At 36.8% G+C, this 18,224-nt stretch overlaps 1 protein-coding gene across 2 annotated transcripts; it reads left to right on the forward strand.

Annotated features, from left to right (window-relative positions):
• Positions 1 to 1,708: 1,708 nt before the first annotated feature.
• On the forward strand, positions 1,709 to 16,626 carry LOC134211247 (probable RNA helicase armi). 2 transcript variants are annotated; one of them, XM_062687951.1, is made up of 7 exons: positions 1,709 to 1,775; positions 7,786 to 7,942; positions 8,191 to 8,987; positions 10,008 to 10,516; positions 10,575 to 10,807; positions 12,591 to 13,611; positions 14,451 to 16,626. In XM_062687951.1, the coding sequence occupies exons 4-7, from the start codon at positions 10,318 to 10,320 to the stop codon at positions 16,535 to 16,537; spliced, it is 3,540 nt and encodes a 1,179-aa protein (XP_062543935.1). In that variant the 5' UTR covers positions 1,709 to 1,775; positions 7,786 to 7,942; positions 8,191 to 8,987; positions 10,008 to 10,317; the 3' UTR covers positions 16,538 to 16,626. The 2 variants fall into 2 exon arrangements, with proteins under 2 accessions (XP_062543935.1, XP_062543934.1); XM_062687950.1 differs by lacking the exon at positions 8,191 to 8,987.
• Positions 16,627 to 18,224: the final 1,598 nt, after the last annotated feature.

An 18,224-nucleotide genomic window follows, 5' to 3' on the forward strand; every position in this document is an offset into this window, starting at 1 on the left:
TACAGATGCACCGTACACGGAAGAAAAAAAGTACCCAAAATTGAGTATTTTTAAACTTACTTTTGAGTTATTTTTTCTCTTCTCTTTCATCCACTCTTTCTTTTGTTGTCAAAAACAAAAGAGCCAAACAATCCAACGACGCCAGTTCAATACGGGAAGCCAATGTTGAGTTTTATTACCTGAGGTCGAAATTGAGTGATTTAAACTTAAATTTGGGTCAATAAATTTTCCGTTGGGTACTTTTTTAACATGGGAGTAAAGGCAAACTACTTCGACCCTACTTACTCAATTTTGGCTTCCCGTACGGATGTTCGAGGTTGGGTGAATTAAACTCACTATTGGGTAGTTTATTTCTTCCGTGTAGTAAACATGAATTTGACATTTTTGGAAATTTTGACAGTTTTGGGCATTCTGACATTCTCGGTTTGTGCACGCTTAATTCAGTTGACCTTTTTCCATGAGTTTCAACGGGGTTAACTCCTGTGAACGACTCGTTATTTTTTGGCGTGTACGTGAGTGCACTACACTGTAAACCCAGCAATACTCATTAAAGAGTAAAAAATGAACATTTTTTACCGATATATGGAGCTGTCAAAATAAAGAGTAATTTATTTTTGATAATAATGCGTAAATTGTGCCCACTTTCATGTTCCTTGTTCTTACCCATTAATGAGTGAAAAATAAGTTAAGTTACTAACAAACGACTGGAGGAACTGTTGGCAGAATGGTAAGAGTTTTTATGAAATAATTAATATTTAATATAATATTTGAAATAATCAAATAATCTATATTTCTATTCCAGTTAGAAAACGAGAAAGCAGACGCCTATTCGCAGACAACGCATTCGGAACACCCACTGGCGCAGCATAATTCCAGTAAACTGGTCCATCCTCGAATCAATATCTTGTTGGCATACATCAGGGCAGATATCCACCATTTGGAGCCAAATCAGGAGATCCTGCACTGTGCTCAGTCGGCTGCCAGTAGTATACAAACCGGAGAGGAATTTTATACGGTAATTTTGATACTTCCAGATAAATGCCTTTTTCAACGAACTATTTTTTTTTCCGCAGTAATCGAATAACGTCGGGTTGGTTACTTCTGTACCCTGACCACCACTGCCATAAATAGCCATCGATTCCAGGATTGAATTGGAAGGACGTCCTTTGACTGATGGCGATAGGATCAGGAAAAGGTTTCTCCTATAACAGATGCAATATGATGTGCGATCCGACGAGGCTAAATAGGCCAAAGCAAAACAAGTCTTTATCGAGTGTCAATTTTCACTGCTAATATTTGAATTATTAATAAAGATTTTTTCCATAAACCCCATATTAACGCGTTGCTTGTTTTAACTAAATTGAAATAATAAATGCTTTTTTAATTGCCAGCAAGAGTAAAAAACACCCATTTTCGTCAATTTCTAATTTCGAATAATGAGTAAAAGTTACTCTTGAATTTGACGTACAGTTCCTTTACCCATTAATGAGTAAACACAGTTTACTCTTTTAATGAGTTGAACTATTTAACTTCATAGTGGGTATTTTTTTACCCATTAAAGAGTACTTTGGTGGCACAGTGTACACGACTCAGAGGAATAAATCATTTTTAAGTCATAAATATGTGTAAGTCAACGAATAAAAGAGTAAACATATTTAGGTATGTATTTTATGTTTGCTTCGGTGATTTTGACTTTTGCTATACCCCTGCTCGTTTGTCAAAACCATAAAAAGCTTTTCACACCACCTATCACAAGCACTGCATATGTTTTTAAGGTTTTTCATCATATAATCCAAAACTGAAAAATTTGAATGAATACGTAAATACATTCTCTCCAAACACTTCGACCAGTTCGGACGATCTTTGACGAGGATTGTGACACCGCGTTTCGCGAATCGAATTTTCTAGAAGAAAAAGAAGATTAGTGAAAAAACTGATTAACCTAAAGTGTAAATTACTGTAAATAATAGTGATAAGATTACAATTAGTTACTGTAAGTATTCTCCATATAGTTAGTTTTATTGGGTATCAACTTGACGGACGTGTTTTCTGGGCAAATTTCTTGGAAAAAAAAATTGCTCTAGGGGACGGTCCACATGTGGGAACGTGATGGAGGCGGGAATTGAAGACAAAATGGAAGACGATGATTGGGGGCAAATCATAAGAAAATCGAAAGCTAGACATAAATATTCAGATGACGAAAGTGAGAAGGAAATAAGAGTGAAGCGCAGCAAACAAAATGGCGACAGAAAACGGAAACAAGACAAATATCAAACGACACGTGACATTGCTGATGACGATGAGGCGAAAAAACAAAATGGCGACGCTGACAAAAACGCACACGCACAAATACAAAACACTGAACAACCACATACAATGTCAATGGCAAGTACAAAACCAAAAACAGACTTAATGACAAAAAGACAAAACAAAGACAAGACTGACGGAAATTACAACGACAATTGGACCAAAAACCATCACTACACGACTTTTATCATTGAAAAGGAAACTAAAGAAAATGACAAAGAGAAAGGAATCAAATATCCACATCCGATGGAAGTGGCAAAAATGCTCAAAAACATAGGTGTAACCAAGTACAGCTCAATGAAAGGAGTAGGTCGCGGTAAATTTCAGATAAGCTTCGACAAACCGAGAGATGCAGAACAATTACTAAACTCAGATTTATTGAAGAATAGTTTTGGATACACAATCTTTGTTCCAACCAGATTTAAGGAAAGCATAGGAGTGGTAGGTGATGTGCCGCCATCAATAACAGACCAGGAGGTAATGGAAAATGTTGTATGTGAAAACAACATCAAAGTGTTCAAGGTGGAAAGGATCAACAAAAGAATAGGAGAAAACAGATTCCAACCAACATACTCCATTAAAATTTTCGTCAGGGTGAAAAACTCCCGAAATCACTTGAAATTTACGGAACAAGGCGGTCGGTAGAACCGTATGTGTTTCCATTAAAAATCTGTGTAAAATGTTGGAGATTTGGTCATAGGGACAAGTTTTGCAAGTCTAGGGAAGCAAGGTGTTGCAACTGTGGTCAGGAACATACTGAGGACAAATGTGATTCAATGGAACCGAAATGTGTTAATTGTGCTGGAATTCATAAAGCGTCGAGTAAGGAATGCCCAGAAAGATCTAGACAGGACTTAATTAGACAGGATATGGCCATCAATAAAACATCATATTTTGAAGCATCGGACAAATACCCAAGACATACGAAACAAAACCTACAAGCACGATTAGACTCAATAAGAGACTTTCCCCAACTAGAAAATAACAAACCCAGAAACATCCAGAATAACACCCAACAAACTAAACAACAAAGAAGGCGTAACGATATCCTAACACCACACTTCCAAACTCCTCAGAATTTATTCAATACGCAAAACATCCATCACGACTTTTCACCAAATCCATACAGAACCACCGAAATTGAAAAAATAACACAAATAATAAAAGACGATCTGATCCGACAATTCAACTTAAACAACCTTTTCGACAAGATTAAAACCATTCAAAAAACCATCATCCAAAGTGCTAACAAAACGGACAGTATTGACCAAGATTTATTACTAATAGATATCAGCGAAGAACTTAATAAAATAATAAATCCGGAAGTAAACGAACTAATCACGAGCATAGATAAACTGTCAACTAACAATGTTTAATACACTAAAAAAACTTGAAATAATCCAAAACAATATCACAAGCTTAAGACCAATAGACACTAGAGAGACCTTAAAAAACTTCCTACTAAAAAACAAAACTGATATAGTAATCCTCAGTGAAATCTGGTTAAAGAAAGACGAACATTACAAGTTTCCAGGCTATAAACTTCTGACTGAAACCAGAGCCGCCGGCTATGGTGGGGTTGGTTTCCTCGTCAAAAATGAAATAGAATTTAAATCACACAAACTACCCAAATTACATCCCATTGAATCAATTGCAATAGTCACACAAAACACACAACCCAAAATTTTGTTTATCTCAATTTACATTCCACCCTACCTGTTAACAATAATGATATTAAAGAACCCTTTAAAAAACTACTGGACACAATTGATGACTTTAATGGCTCAGTTATATTAGCAGGTGACTTCAATGCCCATAATCAACTATGGAATCCATCACATGAAAACTGTCCAAGAGGAGAACTGCTCGAACATTTGTTAGATAATAGGAACTTAGTACTCCTGAATGATGGTTCAAGTACATTAATTAAGGCCCCCAACACTATACCATCTGCCATAGATTTGACATTTGCAACACCAGAACTAGCTAGTAAAATAGATTGGAAGGTCACAGAAGAAGACTTTTTTAGCAATCATAGAGTTATTCATTTCAATATAGACAGCACAGCATACAATTACAAGTACAAACATGATTTTTTCAATAAAAACCAAGCCATACAAAAACTAAATACACTACAACCTCATGCTTTCCATACACCAGAAGACATAAGTGAAATAGTTCAGGAAATAGTTCAAAATTGCACATACAAGATAAATTCGAACAAAATATAAACCCAAAATCATGGTGGACCAATCAGATCAAAGTCATGCTGGACGAAAAAACAGTAAATTTAGAGACTTCTTAAGAAACCAAACAGATCAAAACTTTACAGAATTTAAAAAAGTAGAGCCATACTGAAAAGAGAAATAAGACGAGAAAAAAGGAAGAGTTGGAAAAAAATGATAGACTCAATTGACAATACTATGGACAATAAAACACTTTGGAATACAGTAAGAATAGTGAGTGGAGGTCGACCAGCTAAAAACAACTTAAATCTCTTGAACAACAATAGTTTATCCCAGCAGTTCATGAACTTAAATTTCCCTCCAATAACAGACAGAATAACATTTACCCAAAAACCAGGAAAAGAAATAGAGGTAAATTACACAGAAATAAGTAAAATAATCAAATCCAAAAAAGATCATTCAACACCAGGGATAGATAAGTTATCATTCTTTATCTTAAAAAACATCAAATTTAACTTAATAATTCGATTTACGGAACTCATGCAGGAAGTATTGAATACAGGACGAATTCCAAAAGACTGGAGAACAATAAACATAATACCCCTACTAAAACCAACTAAGGAACCCGACAAACCACAATCATATAGACCTTTAGCTATGATAAATGTCCTAATAAAACTAATAAACAACGTAGTTAAAAATAAGCTTAATGATTTCCTAAAAGACAATAACGTCATACCGCTTAATTCATACGGTTTCAAAAAACATACCTCTGCTATAAATTGTGTAAACACACTAATTTCAAAAATTTATGAAGCTAAAAGAGAAGGTATGGTCCTTGCGGCAACCTTTCTTGATCTTACCAAAGCATTTGACAATGTAAACGTTAGTAAACTCCTTTCAATCATGGAACATCTTAGAATACCATCTGAAATTGTCAATTGGGTTTATAACTATTTAAAAGAAAGAAAAATGATACTAGAACTAAATGATGGTACACGAATAGTACAAACTACAAACAAAGGCTTACCGCAGGGATGTCCTCTATCACCCATCCTTTTTAATATTTACACTCATATAATTCACCAAGTGATTAGGAATGACGAAATACTCATACAGTTTGCAGACGATTTTACAGCTGTAGTAACAGGATTTAGTGTAGCAACAGTAGCAGAAAAAATGAACATATTCCTGACCCGACTATCACTAGAATTTGAAAAACTAGGAATGGAAATAAACCCACTAAAATCAGCAACAATAGTTTTCAAAAATAAATTCGACCCGTCTATTAATATACGCATTAACAATTCAACAATACCAGTAGTACCAAATCATAGAATACTAGGAGTTCATTTAGACCATAAATTGTCGTTCAAAACACACATTAATAATAGTATAATAAAAGCAAAGAATAAAATTAATATTTTGAAAATGATTAGTCGAAAACGTAGTGGCGCACACCCGGAACAAATGTTGAAAATTTATAAAGCTATAGTAAGACCCCACATAGAATATGGTTTAACAATAATCGGAATAGTATGTAAAACAACATTTAAGAAATTAGAAACTGTTCAAAACTTAGCTATTAGAACTTCTCTAAGATATTTACAATCGACACCCAACCATGTAATCCTATGTGAATCAGGAGAAATACCTTTGAAAAAAAGAGCAGAAATGCTAGCCCTGAAAGAAATAAGTAAAACACTGTTCCATAGAAATAGTCCAATAGTAGAAAGTTTGTATGCCATCATGAATTTAGACCATCTTCCAAAACATATATCTTTTCTTGAAAAAACAGCATCACTGAATAACTACCTACTATTACAACTACTACCAAAATTGACTCCAGTTCACGATAACAGATCAAACAATAGAATAACTATCAGAAACAATATAAAGGAAATCAAAAAGAAAAACATTAATACTAACACACAAAAACAAATAGTACCGTGGACCCCCGATAATTTGAACGGTACCTCATTCAAATTAACGGGGTTCATTTTTAATTTGAACTTCTGGTTACTCTATAAGCATCAGAAAAACTGGTTTCTGGCTGCTCTCTTTGCTGGTTTGTTTTGATTCTGCTTTCCATTTCACGATGTTCCATTTTTCTTCTCTCGATTCCACGTGGTAAATGACGTTTGATCCATTTTTAATTTGAACGATGTTCAAACCAACGGGGTTCAAATTAAAAAGTGTTCAGATTAAAAACGGTCATATTACCGGGGGTCCACGGTATTAGACTTAATAGACAATTATTACAAAAACTGTTACCAAATTTATACTGACGGTTCCATTTCAAACACACTAGTAGGATGTGGATTCTATGATGCTCAGGAGAAAATTTCTTATAGTAGCAAACTAAGAACTGGATACACTATATTGAGCGCTGAGATAGTAGCCATAATCAATGCAGTAAACTATGCTAAAAACAAAAATATAGATAATATAGCTATACTAACTGATTCCAAAAATGCTTGCACACTACTCCTAAAACCAATGGAAACTGATAATAGTTTAATAGTAAAATTATGGAACGAAATACAACAAACAGACTTCAGTAAAATATACATACAGTGGATACCAGGACATATTAATATAATAGGGAACGATCGAGCTGATTATGCAGCTAAAATGGGTACAACTAAGACTACAGAAGAACAAATAGGATACTCACTACCGGACTTACTAAACATATTCAAAAACGAAACTAATAAAGAATGGCAGGAACAATACGATTTAATTTCAACGGAGAAAGGCAAATTTCACTATGAACATTCGAAAACAATCAGCAATACACCGTGGTTCAAAGGACTAAATTTAACGACAATAGAAGTAATACAAATCGGACGTATCAGAACAGGACATGTAGTAACGAAAGAAAAACTAGCAAACTGGAATCTTGTCTCAAATTCTCGTTGCGACCATTGCGGGAACACAGAGGACTTATCACACATTCTTTATCACTGCCCTAAATACAATTTAAACAGAACAAACACCCCCATACTAAATAATAATACACCATTGATTAATATTCTTCAAAAAAATGACCCCAGAGAACACAAACAAATTGTTGAATACCTGAGAAAGATTGACAAATATGTTTGAGATTTAAAAAATAAATAAAAAATAAATGTAATCAAATCACGAAAGATTATCGGTAAAATACTGAAGGGGCATCAGTTTCGGTATCCCGAACGATGATTTTTAAAACACCACAAATGTCACAATCCTTGGCTTTATGGATCAAAAGGTCTGAGCCATCAACAAGAGAGAAAAAAAAAAAAAAAAGGTTTTTCATCGGTAACAGAAAAAAAATCGGGCCGTGGAGGTTTACGTATGCAATTTGAAGTGGTTTTTATGCTAATAAAACGCAAGATTATTGTTTAACGATATAATTTGCGTAATAAATTATGTCCAATAGTGAGTTGACACCGAAGGATTCGCTGGTAAGTTTATGTTGCTCAACTGCATGGTTACCCCAAGATACTAATTTTGGTTGCATCTAAACATGGAAGAAGGCTCACAACATTTACATCATTATATAACAATCTATAGACAACAATATTAATTAACAAACTACAGGGGAACAGCTCCCTCCAAGCGATCATAATTTCATCTCATATGGCCACCTGCTGAGTGGACTTTCTCTTGCCGAGTCTTATACCTGCAATACCTTTGTTTATGTCGAGGTTAGGATTCATTCGGATGATTCCTGGTGAGCTGGATCATCGACATCTATGGATGATTCTGATTTACGTCGCGTTCCAGTAGGGTAAGATAATGTACAGGTAATTCAACGGTAAGAATGTTTAGATTAATAATAATTCACATTTTGATGCGCAGATATTAGGATTAGAGGGTATTCAACGTATAAAAATGATCATGAGTTGATGATAAATGAATAAAATAGCTAGTAGATATCCAATAATACAACGACAAAGGGGCAAACATTGATTAGGCATAAGCATTATGGTATTTGTATCATTCCAAAATTACAGTTGAGAGACGCCGTCGTTTCAATATCAACGATAAAATCAAGGAGCTAGGTACGCTTCTGCCACGCAATATCGAAGGTTCCAGCAGTGACATCAGCGGTAAAGATGGCAGAGTTAACAAGGGAACCATCCTCAAAGGTACGGTTGATTATGTCAAAGAATTGAAGCAGGAGGTTAGCGCTTTGCGCCGAAATGGCGATCTGCTGGTTGCGATCAAGAACGAAAACATCATTCTGCAACATAAACTAGCGGTAATGTATAGGGTTTTGGTAAGCCTAATGGCATTATTTAGCTATAAGTATTGAAAACGAACCTCAGAAAAATATGAATGTTTTGGGCAATATTTCTTAGTTTTCAGCAAATAATTTTTGTTTTACAGCTGTTCAGACGCGTAAGTATTCACAAACATCTATGATTTAACAAGATTGAATTTTTAAATTTGTTGTTTTTGAATTGACAGTGTTCGCTTGGAGGGAGGATTCCATCCTGACTATAGGTACTTCTTATCCAGTAGTAAGATCTCGATTTTAGGTATGCATTTGTGTAAGGAAATTAGTTTTCACTGTTTCATTCTTATAGCCCATTCAAACTACGAGATTTATGACTTGATCATGAGCATTATATACATTACCCTAATTGCTAACAGCCAGAATTGGAAAAAATATCCATTGTAATAAACTTGATACAAGTTTATGTAGGTAGCACATTTGGCTTGAATTCAAGTGGAAAATAAATAACGGGGTTGATCTGTTAGATGTGTAACAAGCGACTATTTGATTTAATTAGTTGCATCGTCCAAATGATTGAATATGTTCATAATTTATCAATTCACGTATTATGATCGGATTCAAACATTTAATAAATGTTCAAGTTGCGTGGATTTCACTTCAACGAATAAACTAGACTTAAGCATTTTCTTAAGCTGTCAAACTTCTGGCGTTGAACAAAGGAAAAAATCACAAAAACGGTGGAATAATTACTGAACAATTCCACTGATGAGATTTAAGTGTGTACGTGAAGTACAATATTTGTATACTTTTGTTTTATTACACATAGTAAGTATCGTGTTGATAGCTAAAAGGTCTCTTTCATCATATTAGCATTTCATTTACCTCTGTACCTGTATGTCTTTTTATTTGCGATAGACTTGTGACGGATTAAAGATAGAAATCTGAGTTGAGTATGAATCAATGTTTTTTTGGGATGCGCAAGATGCCATTTTATAGATTTATCATGCATTTTTATTTAGTATTAGTAGCACTTATTAAGTATTGAAAAGCTTCTTTCACACGCCATAGAACTATTTCCCTGCATTGTATCCCAAAGACTCAATAATCATCACGCATCTTTGGCTCTGGTTTAATCTCTACAAACAAATAGTTTCTAAAATCGAGATCCTATTATTTGATTACCTACTCCTTCATACTTTCCATGTATCCAACCATCTGTTTCTCATAAACATAGTTGCGGAAAAACCACTGAGACAAACATTTATTACCATATCGTCTTCCTACAGCCGAAGGTCGACGCACAGCAGGCACCCACGAAACAGGGTATCGTACGGGTAAAATTCTATCTGTACGTTGAGATGTGCGAAAACAATTTGCAGCTTGAAAATCACGTTAAAAGGCTGCAGAACCTACGTAAAGAGCTGACTCACATCAAGGATACCGATTGGCAGTACGAGTCGATGGATAAATTTTTCGGGCAAAACTAGTGTGGGTTGAACTATTGTAATTATTATTGGTGACAGAAAATAGGCTAAAAGAAAAAAAAAACAGTTGAACATATCTGAACCGGAATTCTGAAGTGGCGAACTCGCAAAAATGTTGCGTTTAATGGGAAAAGTTATGATGGACCTGGTTTCCACCATTGGAGGCCAGAAAGAATCTGAAGCGGATAAAATAAAACGGTTGGAGGCATTGATAGAGGATAAGGACGAAAAGGAAGACGCAAATGAAAAACTGCAGTTAGAGGAGGAGAACAAAAAAGAAGTACATGCAACAAATTGTTTTGCACAAACGGGTATGATATTTAACTTTAGTACTTTGTACGTTCATTAATACAAGTTATTATGTTTAAGGTTTTGTAACAAGCATAGAGGCCAATTATATTGTCATCGATACGACGCTAAACGTGGATAAGAAGGTACTGCAGGCATGTCCTTTTCAACACCAGCTGGAAGTGGGGTTAAAAGTATCGTACTTGGCGTATAAAGCCCCGGAGAGTGAATCTATCAAAGTCATCAAATTGGAAGCATTGCTGAGTGAAGTTTGGGGTGAACAGGACCAGCAAAAACAAACACAGGAAGAAGAGGTAAAAATCTATAAATCTGCTTTTAAATAGTTGTTGAACGCGGGTGACTGCATTGGCCCGATGATTATTCAGTAACGATTTTTTTTTATTTGGGGGCGTTTCAATTCACGCTTCATTCGAATCGTCCGTGGGTTTCGAGATGTTGAGATTTTCCCAATACTGCGGGTCAGCAAGAATAAAGGAACTGACTGGAAGGATGCAATACATGAATATCTTTATATGTTGCACGATAGTGAATTATGTGACAAAAACTGTACTTCCAAGTATCAAGGCACGACAAAAGGTTGTGGCTAGAGCCAAGATATTTTTATGTACAGGTTATCCGACTTCGTCAGTAGATGGGAATAACCAGCGCGGGGGGAAACATACATTTTCAGTGCAAAACGTAAAAAAACGAGCATAAATTCCATACAAAAATCCAAGATGGCTGAGTTGGGGATATTGACAAGTCGGATAACCTGTATACATAAAAAAATCTTGGCTAGAGCATCGTTAGTGAACATAAGAAATCAATTCCTAATGAAAAACATGTGCCGCAGAACAAGTTGTCTTCAGAGTTCTTGACAGGATTGGAATAGTTTCAGACCGCCGAAGGCCAGATATACAAACGTAATACATCTCATGTCCCGAGGGTATGCCGTTTGGCATAGGTTATTTACAATGTCCCAGAAAACTGTCTGTCGAAAACCGTATCATTTGAATCTTTTTTTTCAGATAATATTTACTAATTCCAAGGAAACCTTTCCTCAGAACGAATTTATTTCTGCAGCTCGGCAAAAATCCGCACAGCTGTGCGCCAGCAAAATAAAAAAACTGATATTCTGGCAAAAATGATGTTTGTTAGCTGATTTTCGGCAAACTATTTGCTGATATTTTCAGCAATTTTGACCATTTTGACAGATATCTCGGCAAAAAACATGTTTGCTGGGGCACGGCTGTGCGAATCTCGGTAAAAGTTGACCATTTTGCTGAGATCCCGGTAAAAAATATTATTGGTCTTATTCTACGAGTCGAGTGACGTGAGGTGACCATGTTATTCAAATGGGGCTATACGACTCTTCTCACGTCATTCGAGCAATCTCACGTCACTCCACTCGTAGAATAAGCCCAATTAAGTGTGTTCCCCAAAAAGTAAAAATATTTCTATTTTATTGAATTTTTGTTCGTATTTTTTTTTAATCAAACGGTTGCTCGAGATAAGGCGAAACACGTAATTGGGCCTTTCTTTTAAATCACGGTGCAATGCGAAAGGGGAGTTCATTGCTTCTTTTATATTACGCAATTCACGGGTATTGCAAAAGAGTTTATGATGCCTTCTTCTGAAGCACACGTTTGTTCGGAGGAATGCAAAAGGGAAGATCATTCCTTCTTTTAAATTACACGATTGCTCGGGATGATGAAAAAGAGATGATGATGCCTTCTTTTAAAGCACGCATTTGCTCGGTATACCAGTGCGATGATCTTGTATTCAAGGCTTTTAATGATCCGACAAAGTTTTTGGCTCTCTTGAATCGTTTGTTACGTTTGTGTTTGTTATCTATTGATAGAGTAATGTCTGCAAACCCTGACCATCGTCAAAAATAAGACTTAAAAATAAGTCGCGTATGCAATGTGACCACAAATATTCGAGAGGTGGGGGTGACAAAAGTAAAACTTGCTCCTGTTCAAATTCTCTATTCACATAGAAAAGAAAAAGAATCCTTAGATTTGAAGCTACCTTAACTTATTTAAATAGATTTTAATCTTAGCGTGTTGGTTTCACATCGCTATTTTTGTCTTACAGAACGAACAATTGGTACACGAAATCAAACCAACTTATTTCAACTACAACCAGCGCAGTGAACAGGGAACAGTAATCGCTAAACGTCGTGGTCTGTTGACCGTCGAAACTGACCAGGATGAACATTCGATCGAAATGGACAACCTCAAGCTATCATTTGTTCCGGAAGTCGGTGACTACGTTGTACTGGATTGCCTTGTCCAGATTGATGAAACCTATTTCGATACTCGTGGTAATATTCTGGAGGTACGAGGGATAGCCCCTACCCGAGTAGTGCAAGGGAGTGGATTCGTAACCAAAGCTGACGCAGAGGGTGGTGAAATACGTAGCGATGATGGAGTTTATCACTATCTTTCGGACGTATGCGAAGCTGGTCAAGCTCCCAACCATGGCGATAAAGTTGTCTTCGAAGCCGTGGAAAACAGCCAGTTGAACTTCCGTTGCACTAAACTGGTGATCGAAACGGCAGCTCCACGTACGGTTGAGAATAACAAAGAAGAAGTGAAATCCAAATATGATGATGACTTTTTCCTGAACAAAAGAGGAATAGAAATTACCGATGACCTGGAAATAAAGTTCGATAACCTGAACGAACAGAAGCAGATGGATGTGACTATTCGAAACGGGGGTGATCGTCAGCACAAGATCATGCGTGCAATGTTCATGTCCAATAAGCAAACCTCTCAAATGCGTTTAATACAGCCGAGAATTAACGATATGACTGTTTTGAAACCTGGCGATTCGGTCAAGTATATGTTTGAGGTTACTGCCAAAAACTATGGTCTAAGTAAAGAAGTTTTCATGTGGTCGTTTGCTGGGGGTTTCAAAATTGCGCGGTACGTAACGGTAATAGTTGGAGATGCGGATGTTATCAACGTTCCAGTTAAAAACGAAGGAACGACTAAAGCTCGTACCGCCGCTGGTTCACACAAATTGGCTGCTTGGAATGTTTATAAACGAGGAGGTGAAATTACCCCCGGGCAGAAAATAAGCAAACGAGCCAACTTCATCGATATCAAAATAGGTTCGTATCAAAACGTTTTTATTCTATTACAGTGATCGTTCGCTAATTGGGGCACGACCTCACCCCAACTAGCGAATGCCGTTCGCTAATTGGGGCGTTTTGACAAGCGTCAATGTTGTTTATACTTTTTGCATTGAACAAAGGAAAATTTTACGCGCCAAAAAAAAAATGATTCCGCCAAACACGGAAACAAAACGTCAACGCGTTTTTGACATCATATTCTGACGTTTAGCTGCTTTTTAATTGGGTTTCACCCAATTAGCGAACCCCCAACTAAAAAGCGCCCCAACTAGAAAAACCCCAATTAGCGAACGTTCACTGTACACAGCTTCTGTATTACGTAAAGTTTCTTATTTTTCTAATGGCTCCATCATCCTTGAAAAACATAGTAATTCAATCGGTTTATTCACTATAACTTTTTTTTTATGTCCTTGTGTGAAAAAAAAAACCAAGTCACGAGCGTCCCATATTGAATGTGCCCACATAACAGTCCCATTAAGAATGTACATGAAATGATTGCACAAAACTAAGCAATGTTTCTATCAAACTAAATCAGCAAAATTTCAACAAGATCCCATGATGTTTCGGTTTTTTTTTGTAGTTTACATGGAAAATGCGATTTGGAACTGGTATGGCTATTATCTCAGTATGCGAGTAAACGCCCATACTGATATGCGAGTGGGTGCAGAAGTTTTTCATTATAAAAGTTCCATTCCTTCGGGTCTTGAAGTTGAGTTCTAAATTAGCAAAATTGGTGGCTCCAGAGAGGATTGGAATTTATCGCCCGCGATATCCGCCATTTTTCATATTATTTGACCAACAAATAACTCTTTTTTCAGGTGGGTACCAAGTTCCGGATGAGCTTAAGCAGATCCTTCTGAACCCATCTATGAGTCGGAATCAAATCGATGAGGAGCTGGAGCGTTCTCAGCGTTGCCTGCAGCATCCGTTGTGTCCAGAAAACTATAAAGCCATATTCAAAACATTCCTTTGGATGGAAGATGTTCAGTGTGAGATTTCCATTGCTCGTTTCAATGTCGATCGAGGCCATTTCACTCGAGAGGATGGGTATTTAGCTCTGCGCATTGAAAATGTTGCAGAGAGTAGGCCGTCGTTAATTCCTGGTGATAAATTAGTTGCCACTACACCATGGGCAAACAACAACCATGGATTAGCAAACGGAGCGTTTATTCATAAAATATTGAAGCACAAAATTCTGGTTAAGTTTAGTGAACACTTTCACGAAAAGTATAACGGAGAAGATCATAAGATAACGTTCCAACCCACAAGAGGTGCATTCCAAAAGCAGCATCATGCAATAAACTGTGTAACAAGTGCGATGGGCATCGACTATATGTTTCCCACTAAAACGAACATTCGAGAACCGTGGATTGATCTGAAAATCAATGAAGATGGTAACTTAGCTACCAATGATTTTGATAATGAATTTAATTGGCACAATCCCATGTTGAATCCTATTCAAAAAGAAGCAATTAAGAACATTCTTCGCTCCGAAGCAAGGCCGCTCCCCTACATTATCTTTGGTCCTCCGGGCACTGGAAAAACCATGACTATGATTGAACTGATTCACCAAATTGTGAAGATATCCGCCGATAGTAGAATCATGGTAGCAACTCCTTCTAATAGTTCCGCCAATCTAATAACGGAGAGAATAATAAATGCCAACGTATTACGCCCGGGTGAATTCATTCGTATAGTTGGACTGAATTATGTAGAACAAGAGTTAGTGCCGGAACATCTGGCACCATACTGTGGTACGGTTGATATCGCTTCCGAAAGAACTGTTAAAGATGAAGTCATTATAACCGAGTCAGGTTTGAAGCACAAGCTTCAATTGAAACATCTTGGACGGCACAGAATCACAATAGGAACGTGCGTAACACTCGGCACGTTGATGCAAATTCGCTTCCCCAGGAATCATTTCACACATGTCCTCATCGACGAAGCGGGACAATGTCTAGAAACCGAGACACTCATACCAATGACATTCATAAACCAAAACTGCGGAACTGTTGTGCTGGCGGGTGATCCAATGCAGCTTGGTCCAGTGGTGATGAGTAGTCACGCATCTGATCGCGGTTTCGGCACTTCTCTGTTAGTTCGTTTAATGGATACGCCTTTATATAGGACCGATAAAACTCGCTTTCCTAAGACTGGTGGGTACAACCCTCGATTGGTGACAAAACTACGTTACAACTACCGTTCAGTTCCAAGCATACTCGATATCTATAGTGACCTCTTTTATGAATCTGCTTTGATAGCTCGAATTCCCGCAGAAGGAAGCAAAGAAGCCAATTTTCTTGACTTAGTTTACGATATCCTGCCTATAAAGACAATTCAACAGCCAAAATGTGGCTTTGTTTTTTGGGGTGTCAACGGCGTTAACAAACAAACCCCGGAGAGTCCATCGTGGTTTAATCCAGCAGAAGCGAAAAGCGTTTTCAACATGTTACTTAAGCTTTATAAGAAAGGTGTTCGGCCGGAAGATATCGGAGTTATCACTCCGTACCAACAACAAGCCAAAACCATTCGAAGAATTCTCGAAGAAAGCAATCTTCAGAAACCGAAAATTGGAAGCGTCGAGGAATTTCAGGGTCAGGAACGTATGGTCATTCTCATTTCTACGGTTCGTACGTCCAAGTCTCAGCTACTGAGTGACCAGCAGCACGCCCTTGGGTTCGTGGCCAGTCCAAAGCGCTTGAATGTGGCTATCTCACGTGCGCGAGCATTGCTGATCATTTTCGGCAGCCCACAATTATTGTCAGCGGATAAACAGTGGCTCAAGCTGCTCTATAGGGCCATCAACAACGATACCTACTGTGGATGTGATCTTCCCGATCATTTAGCGCCTCACGCGATTGCCAACCGGGCGATAAACGATGGCAATCATTTGGATGAACATTGAAGCGTTTAGGATAAAATATCGAGGTATTTCCTTTTTTATATTCAAGCGATATGATAAATTAAAATACAATAAAAATCTACTAAATGTAATGTAATTATGTTAGGTTCTCTACCGTGAAAGCACTATGATGACCATTTTCTTCTTGGAAGATGCCCATGTAATCTTTTTTTCATACATAATTATATTTTCAATTTACGTGGATCATAAGAAAATAACAGACCCCCTCCTCCATTAGCCTTCACGTATTTATTGTACGCGCCTAGGATGGGTCAATGTCATCTTAACCCTTAAATGCGCAATGTTGTTTTAAAACAACAAACCGAAAATACGTTTAATGTTAATGATTTCAATGGTTATTTACGTTAAAAATATTTTCGACGTTTTGCGCCTTTAAGGGTTAAAGCTTCATATACATTTCAATGTAGAGATTGCACATTTTTAATCAAAATAATTTGGTTCTACTTGTTGATTTTGAAGTAAAATTTCATTGCGCTAGAGTATGGCAAGGAAAAATATGTTTGATTATCTCTTATGCGGAAAACATTTCCTATAAAACATGTGATCTCTTCAAACAGCGCGAAATCTGAGCATTTTCTCGTGTAAAAAATATCTGAGGACAAGCACATGTAATAGGTCGAAATAACTTTAGAGAGAAGATCTCATTATTTCCCTGAATTCCTATTTGTTTGCATTCATTGTTATACATTTCCGTAGTGATTGAAGTAAAAGTTCATTCAATTTGAATGTTTTTTCAAGGGGGAAAACAGTGATTTAGCACCAGTTTTATTTTTTAATTTGTATCTTTCCCTACTTCTCATCTCTCTCTAGCAATCGCTAGATTTGATAATGGAGTCCGTTCCGTTTCGATCTTCAATCCTATCTATACCTTACTTAACTATTTTAGCCAAATTAGATATAAATGGAAAAGCTCGTTTCCTGGCACCCAATAATCTTCACATTGGCAATAAATCATTTTTTCCAGTGATTCTACCTTTCCCCCGGTCGTTGTGGCAGTAATGTGTTCCGCAACGGTCCTCAGTGACGGTCTTGAGGCATATTGAAAAATCATTTAATTAACTCATTATTGCTCTTTGTAAACTTGTCTAAATTATATAAGACGGTTTGAATTCCTATCCACGGTTATCCCCTGACCGTTACTAACCAAAAAAAATCTCCATCAAAATTAATACCTGGAGCTGAATTCTGAGGCTATACTGCATCACTGGGTGGAATTTGAAAAAAATCGTAGGACCCGTTTTAGAGTTACGCCCTTTTTAAGCCGTAACTGATATCTATGGAAGAAATGCAGAGAATTCTGTTCCAACACGATTTACATTTTCTCAGTCCCCCCCCCCCCCCGCTCCAAAATGTTTATCGTTTAAAATTGACTATCTAATTTTTGTCTGAATTATTTAGGGGTTTAAGGGACATGTTGCATGTTTTTAGTCGTAAATTGAAGCCACACGATCAAAAATACGACCGAAACAAAACCGTGTAAAAACAGAATTCTGTGTAAAACATCTCGTCAAACAGGGGAACTGCTCCGTTTCCATCCCACTGAACATATATTCATCTCATCCCGAAACAAAGAAAGACGGCACCAATTTTGTTGCTTCTTTTTGCTAACATGCGTGCTCATTGCTGAAATAAATCACAAAAATAAGAAACAAATCAAATACCTTTCCAT

Source organism: Armigeres subalbatus, chromosome 2 (genome assembly GCF_024139115.2).
Source record: "Armigeres subalbatus isolate Guangzhou_Male chromosome 2, GZ_Asu_2, whole genome shotgun sequence".
Classification (NCBI taxonomy): domain Eukaryota; kingdom Metazoa; phylum Arthropoda; class Insecta; order Diptera; family Culicidae; genus Armigeres; species Armigeres subalbatus.